This window comes from Aulonocara sp. 'chitande type north' Nkhata Bay, linkage group LG23 (genome assembly GCF_057382095.1).
Source record: "Aulonocara sp. 'chitande type north' Nkhata Bay isolate Kocher_YH1m ecotype deep benthic linkage group LG23, A_spYH_male_GT1.1, whole genome shotgun sequence".
Taxonomy (NCBI): domain Eukaryota; kingdom Metazoa; phylum Chordata; class Actinopteri; order Cichliformes; family Cichlidae; genus Aulonocara; species Aulonocara sp. 'chitande type north' Nkhata Bay.
The window spans coordinates 36,401,663-36,409,212 of NC_141365.1; the positions used below are offsets into that span (position 1 = coordinate 36,401,663).

Consider the following 7,550-nt stretch of genomic DNA (forward strand, 5'->3'; position numbering starts at 1 on the left):
GAAAATAATACTTCTCAGTAGCATTAACAAACATACTCTTCTTTTTAACTGACCCCCCCTCCCTTATTGAACCCAACCAACTGCTCTCCCCCTACCCCCAACAAGAAAGCCATCTCCCTATGGGAATACAAAGTAGGAGCAGGTAGCAGAGAAGAGCGCTGGGGAGCCAAAATAACCCCCCCTCCCTTCAACTATTGAAAACAGGATGAATGCATGCCGGGCTGAATACAGGGGTAAACTGTTAGGTCTTTGTCATTCAAAGTGATGGTTTTAACCCTTTGCAGTCCCCTCTTCCTAACAACCCACTCCTTCTGCCTCACCCACCCTTCCCTCCTTCATTCACAGCTGAGATAATGGAGGGGTAGAGGCCTGTGGCTGCAAAGATGAAGCCTAAACACGAGATCAACTCTCTTTTCTGTCTCTAATAGGATTCTACCCGTTATGTTTCCATCTCCTCTGCCACCGCTGTAAAATAGGTGAAAGTTGATAATTATGTAAAACACCCCCTTTCCCCAATCAGTCAAAGGCTTTGGATGAATAACAAACAAGTGAGTGCAGGTTGGGCCTCGGCATGTCAATCACTTCCCTGAATGCATACCGCACTGCAAACACGTCCGTATGCTGTCAACAAGTGTCAGGGGCTTTATGTTTCAGGCTTATGTTTCCCCTGCAGGGACACTCAAAACCAAGGAATTCCTGAACAAACCTTTGATTAAAGGAAAAATAAAATAAAATAGGGGACTGAGTATCTGCAGGCTCCTGTGGATCTTGCATGAAACAAACCTGAAGCCCGGCCAGAACGTAATAGCAGGCTTACATGAACGCATATTTGCAAAAACACAGGTGGAGCGTTCGACTTTAGAAGATGAAAAAGAGGCGACGATCGCATTCCTGCACACACGGGCTTTACCGGAGGCTTTGTCTAATGAGGTGAACGTTAATGTGTTCCCATTTCCGGTTTTGATCTCTCTAAACAATTTAAGCGATTGCGTTGTGGGGAAAATTCCAAAGCACCGGTTAATGACCGCCCTGCTTCGGATTTCGTGCCGAGGCTCAGTTAAAAATGTTGAGAATGTGCACCATAAATTATATGAAGGAAAGTGTAAATCTAGATGAAACGGAGCTGCTCTTATGCCACAGTAAAGAGAAGCATATTCAGACAGTGAGAAACACACCAACAAACAGGAACAATACACACAAAAACAGGAACAACTACCGTCAGACTTCAGGGTTGTTTAATGTCAAACGTTAATATATTTGTCTCCTAATCCATAGTGAAATATTCATCCAGCTTTGACACTCGTACAGGGTCATCTCTGATCTTGCAGTGACTACAGAGTGACCCCTTCTCCCACAAAGAGGCGAAACATTGATGCCTTCTCAAAATAAATATTTTATCATTATAAAATAATAAACCTTCAAATAAATATATAGTTTTAACTTTATATTTAAAGTTATATGAAAATAGAATTTTCATATAAGGTCACTGTACAATTTACAAGTAGAAGGGATAAGATCTTTCTTTTGTAAATTACATAAACGTGATTAAGAAACATTCCAGTGAATGTAAAACAAAATTTCAAGCAAACAAAAGGTCAATTATCTGATTCATATACACCCATTAGCCAAAAACATTAAAACCACCAGTCTCCCTTTTCTTAAAAAACACTGTGATTAATGTTGTGTCTGGCAGTGGGGACACTGTCATAGGTTGTGGGTTGGTGACTTTGTTTCTGATCAGTTTGGGATATTTTAACGTGTTCTTTCAAATCGTTCCTGAGCAGTTTATGAAGTGTGATGGGAACACTGTCCCCTGTCCCGGGTGGGGCTTTGCGTAAACAACGTTTAAATGGGCGGTACGTTTCCCGGGCAAACCTTATACTGCAATGACATCATTGCTTCGCTTGTCAGTGGTTTTAATGTTGTGGCTGATTAGTTTAGGTATGGATTCATCAAGGTGCCTCTGGCATGGCAGAAAACTTTTCCCAGTTGAAGTATTATGTACAAAAATAAAACATCTGTTCAACTCGTTTTCTGACGTACGCACACCATTTGCAATTAAAACTTTACAGTCAGTAACAGGAATCTGTTCTTAGCATACAAGTTGTATTAAATGTTAAAACAACAAAAAGAGAGAAGACACTATCTGCTGGCCTCTCATAACAATAAAACAACGAGGGCACTTGAGTGAACAAATTTTTCAGGACATTAAGAAAAAAGGAGGAAAAAAAGACAGTAGTTGAATATGTCTTCATACCTTTAAATGTCGAGCGCTTCTTTTGGTTTACCTTTCAAGTGAAACTCCTAATGCTAGGGTGAGTGAATGCACCTCCCATGCCTTTAGTACAGAGATTTTTCTGAGCCCACTTTAAAAAGGCAGCATATTAAGGCCATTTTTCAGCAGATATTGTAATAACCTAGATAAAATACAAAACCTTAAGCACAACAGCATTATTAGATCTCTATTAAAACCTTTCATCTACACAACTACATGCCTATCGAGTTGAGTGAGCGTAGAGCCATTCCATCCATCTCCATTTCAACACACACACTACGTCTACGTTGGTTTCCGGACATCCTCATAGTGGACTGAATTTGAGTTCTTGCACCGACAGCCGGGTCGTTTGGCTCTGTCATAGCAGCACTGACACACTGCCACGCATCCTTTAACCGGGAGGTAGCACAGGATACAGGGCAAGAACAAGGAGAGGAGCGACACGGTGACCCAGCGGACGCAGCAGTGGGACTGCGTGCACGAGAATGGCTTGTCCGTGCACGTGTCCTCGTCGTCGCTGGAGCAGTGGTAGAAAAGGCCTTTTATGCAGCAGACACATGTCCCGTACTCCACTGCACTATCTGCTGAGCACACGCACCGCCGGCCGCACATCCAACAGGAAGGGAGCACCCGTGGGCGACGGCAATCTGAACACTGACATCGGCCGCAGTCCTCACACCTAACCGAGTGTTTACCTTGATTTCTATTGACACTGCTGCTCGTCATCACCACTACTGGCCTGGACTCCTCATTCAGGGGTTTCAGCTCCTCTGAGTTCAGTTCGGAACGCTTGGGCTGTGTTCTGATTATCTGTTCGCCGTTCTCTGGGCTGCCGATAAGCCTCTGGTCTGAAGAAACGCTTCCCACGCTGGTCCTGATGCTGCTATGGGAGTCGTCTACACTGGAAGACTGCATAGCACCCGGCGTGGAAGAGTTTCCGTGCAGGTTGCGGAGATTATAAGGCCTCTCTTTTTGAGTCTCCTGCTGTCCACTGCCTCCTAAGCCCTGTGATGTATCCTGAGTACCTGAAGACTTTTGGGCAACAGTAGGCCCTTCTGTGTACTCATTGCTACTCCCAGTTATCCTAATCTGATCCAGAGATAGCACTGGTTCAGTATGGGGCAGCTGTCCTTTGTTCAACCCGGGATTTGAAGGACCGTCATCAGTCTGCCGAGTCCGTGGTTCAGAGCTCCCTTCGTCATTCAGTGTACCCGCTGGCCGGTTCAATGATGACCCCCGCTGCCCTCCTCCCCCGTCGCTGTCGTTCTGACTTCTGGAAAACATCTCGTGACTGAAGGGCCACTGTGGCTGGCAGGGGACACATCTGAAGTCCTGTCAAAGAAACACACAGTTTATATCCGTATGGAGTGGCACGTCATGCAAATTATGCCATGCAAATCCTAACCGATGTCAGTACGAGCACCACTATGGAAATTAGGTCTAACAAACACATCAGTGTGGCAGAAAAGATCTGTTAGATCGCACAGTCGATGTAATGTTTTAAGTCACTAGCTGCTGTCTGCTGGGGCCTGCAGAATCAATTTTATGAAGGCTTCCTTTGAATCACAAGCGAGTCTTTGTCTGCTCTCAAAAGGCAGGATAACCAAAGGTTGTTTGCTCAAAGCTGAATCTAAATCCACTCCCAGACCTTACGTTTATGCCTCTGATATTTGAATTTAGGTGCTTTCCGGCTGCTATTTTGTGAAAACTTCCTGTTTTCTCGCATGTATGACAATAACTCACCATATCTGAAGAGAGAAAATTATCTTAAAACAACAAAAGAACAACACTATCCTGAAGGTCTGACTTACAAGGACTCACAATTTGTTATTTTGCGACACACTCATCTAAAATGAGTCTTTAAAACAAGTTGTCAAACAGGCATTTGGATGCGTGTGAAAAACGCCCAGACTGCAATGGGGACTGAGACACACGAGGTGAAGTTAATACCAGCTATGCAATGCTGGTAATGAATTGATGCTGTGAGGTCATGCTGCTGAACATGAAGAATCTTGCCCTTGGTACAAGTCCTACCACAGACCCTTGCTGCAGCGCTCACGCTTCCTGTCATCGATCTGGCATGTAACAAGGCTTAAAATGGCTGAAACTTCAGTTTCTCAAATGATGACTCTTTTGGTTGGCCATTTTAGTTTGCGTACTATATGCATGGGAAAAATTCACTATATTGTGGTATCTATTTAAAAACACAACCCCCACCCACCAAAAAACCCCAATAAAAACAAAGCTCGCAGACAAATTCAACGACAGCTTTGTTAACTTCGTTAAACTCAATGTACCAATGCAGGCGGCAAGAAGGTCTAAACACTCCTATAGAAAATTACACAATTATTCATGAGATTATAAAATTGTACATTTTATAATGTATCAGTTATCATTAATACACTGCTTTTGGGACACCCCTTATAAGCTTTATAATTAGTAACGCACCTACTAATTATAGTAGGTACGTAATTACCTTTTAAATGCAATCTTTTTCCAGGTAAATCGTGATCTTAAAAAATATATTTATACTAAAATATAGATTTCCCTCCCATCCTCTTCTATTGGACATGAAGAAACATTTCAGGTCATCATTCATCACAGCAGCTTTGTTGCTTATGTCAGTCAAAAGGCTGATAAAATTAGGCCTATTATAAGTGCATCACTAATCTGTCAGATTGAGCTTCGGGGCATGGCGATGTGCAATTTCTACCTTTAAACTTTATTTTAGAAGGCAAAACGTTAAAATAACCAGATTATAGCAGCATCAATACATCAATTAATGCTATGACGGTTGTTTACCTTATACTCAGAAAAGCCAATCGGTTGCTTGGTAGTCAACTGTCAGATCTGAAATTGTCGTTCTATCATAAGATGTTAGAAGACATCACCACTGGCTGAGGAAAAGTAAAAAATATTTTTCACTTTATTAACCTTCCAATAACCAACACGATCAGCCAACAGTCAAAATATCGTCTGACACAGCAAAAACATCAGAGGTAAATTACGTGTCAAATGACATGTTTCACATTTTCTACGCCCGTCTCTCACAGGGTCAACATTTCCATCGTTAGAGGTTGCATACTCTGATGATCAAAGTTCATTTCTTTTTAAACACTGAAGACTGATGTGGGTCAAACTGATAACTCAAACGAGGAGTTGAAGCGCATGAAAGAATGCATGTAAGAGGAGAGGAAACCAACTTCATTTCTATTAAACAAAAAAAACAAACAAAAACAAAGCAAAGAGCACCAGTGTCTAATAAGAGTTTAAGATGAAGCAAACCAATACAACAGCTTCGACTTCCCAACTACTGGATACTCACCCCAGATCAGCCATAGTTTCCCTTTGAATGTATTAACAAAAGTGCTCTGTACACAGGCTCATTTAAACCACTGCCTCACACCAAAGTGATAGGGTGGTGAAAACGAAAAAAAAAAAAAGGTCTTGATTCTTGTGCTCGTGCTAATTACCTTTTAAATGCAATCTTTTTCGAGAAGTGGAGGGACCAAGGCCACCCCTCTTTTCAGTTACAATACAGGAACGGCTTTTGTTTGTTCCTGTGGCAAGTGGCAAATGGCCTGCAGCAACCTTCCCCATTCGAGCACATTTTTACATTGTTAGACAGCTGAAAAGATGATGAGTGACAAGATTTGAAGAAGAAGTTTGGAGCAAAGAAAGAGGCCATGTTAAGTGGGAGTACACTCAGAGGCTTTGTGTATGGTGGGACATCTTTGGGAATATCTTGGGTTCTTTTGGTTTTATAAGCCTGGTTAAAACAGACGCCTCCACACAGGAGTCTGTGACAGTGGGAGGGAAGCTGGAGCTCTGTGACAGGATCGAGCTTCCTAAAACTAAACAGAGCATCAGCCAAAAAGAAAAAAAAAAGACATTAAAAGAATTGAATGCTGAGTAAAACCAGAAAGCCCAATAACTCGCGCGGGTTCTGATACGCAACCGATAAGCGCCTTGCCACTGTGTGCATGAGATTTATAATGCAAACATGCAAGCGTGCGGCACGGAAAACACGTTTAAAAGAAAGAAAAGCTAAGCGGACAGCTCGCAGCAGCGGACGGAAACAGTGCAAACTGTGGGTGCACGTATGAGCAAACACGTGCCAACTTGGACACTGCTACTTCCTAATAACCAGACACCAGCGGTCAGGTGAACAATTAAGCTAAATGAGTCATTAGTCAAAGGGAAGGCGGTGGCTAATTTTAGAAGTTAAGAGGGAAAGAGGGACCTTATAAACTTAAGAGGGGAAGGGTGACTAAGATAATGAGCTCAAAACTAAGCCAGCAGCTATGTTAAAATCATAACAGTGCACGTATGAGCCAAGTGCAACCCTAAAGGACGGGAGTGACAAAACCACAGCTAAGAAAACTGTGAGGGGGAACAAAGTTTGTTAGTCCAAAGCTTCAACCAAGAGCATGCGTATTGTTAAAAAAAAGAGAAAAAAAAAAGAATAAAAACTACACAGGTCACACTTACCGTGCTCGCGACACTTTTAGACCCCCGTTTAGGTGAAACAAATCCAAGTTGAGGGGGCGAGTATTCCCTGCGGCAACACTTCAGTCGGGAAAACCGTCGGTAAAATCCATTGACAAAGCTTCCAGCCGGAGCGCTCCTTCGGGAGAAGCGGCGCTAAGATGTAAATCCCATGTTTTTGCGCAACAGCACGAGGCGTTAACGCACGCGATAACTTCAAACAGCCGCCGCACGATAAAGTTTATTAGCAAACTTAAAAAAGGAAAGAAGAAAAAGACTGGAACTAGAGAAGAGAAGCAGGCGACAAACCTCCCATTTACAGGTAGTTTTCACTCCGTGTGTTTTATCCGCGACGTTCAGAACGTCTTGCAAGTACTTTTTTTTTTCCTCGCGTGTGAGTGTGATTTTTTTTTCTCTCTCTCTTTCCGGAGAGGTCGGGATTTGCGCTGTATGTGGCGTCAACCTGAAGGGGGGGGGGGGGGGGGGCGGCAGAGCACTTGTTGTGACAGCGGATATATCGCATCCGGTGCTCAACCATTGAATGCCAGAGAGTAGCCATTCACACCCAGTCTGATCAAGCCGATTAACCTCTTTGGAAATATGTGTGCTTGGGCCCGTAAAGTCTTCAGTTTCTTATAGCATTTTTTTAAATAAAAGAAGCACGTTACAGAGCAGTCCCCTGAAAATAATGTGTCATATGCTTACCATGTGAGGGTGTTTATAGGTTGCAAATAAACAGAATGTCAGTCCATTCGATTTGTTTTTAGCTAACTTTACAGGGTACATG

The 7,550-nt window shown here is 42.9% G+C and overlaps 1 protein-coding gene across 4 annotated transcripts; it reads right to left on the bottom strand.

The window, feature by feature from the left end:
• Window positions 1-1,226: 1,226 nt before the first annotated feature.
• spry2 (sprouty RTK signaling antagonist 2) lies at window positions 1,227-7,205 on the bottom strand. 4 transcript variants are annotated; one of them, XM_086283743.1, is made up of 3 exons: window positions 6,767-7,205; window positions 5,078-5,172; window positions 1,227-3,607 (listed from the first exon to the last, which is right to left on the bottom strand). In XM_086283743.1, exon 3 carries the CDS (start codon window positions 3,557-3,559, stop codon window positions 2,558-2,560), a length of 1,002 nt encoding a protein of 333 aa, XP_086139869.1. In that variant the 5' UTR covers window positions 3,560-3,607; window positions 5,078-5,172; window positions 6,767-7,205; the 3' UTR covers window positions 1,227-2,557. The 4 variants fall into 4 exon arrangements, with proteins under 4 accessions (XP_086139869.1, XP_086139870.1, XP_086139868.1 ...); XM_086283744.1 differs by lacking the exon at window positions 6,767-7,205 and adding an exon at window positions 5,601-6,752; XM_086283742.1 differs by lacking the exon at window positions 5,078-5,172.
• Window positions 7,206-7,550: the final 345 nt, after the last annotated feature.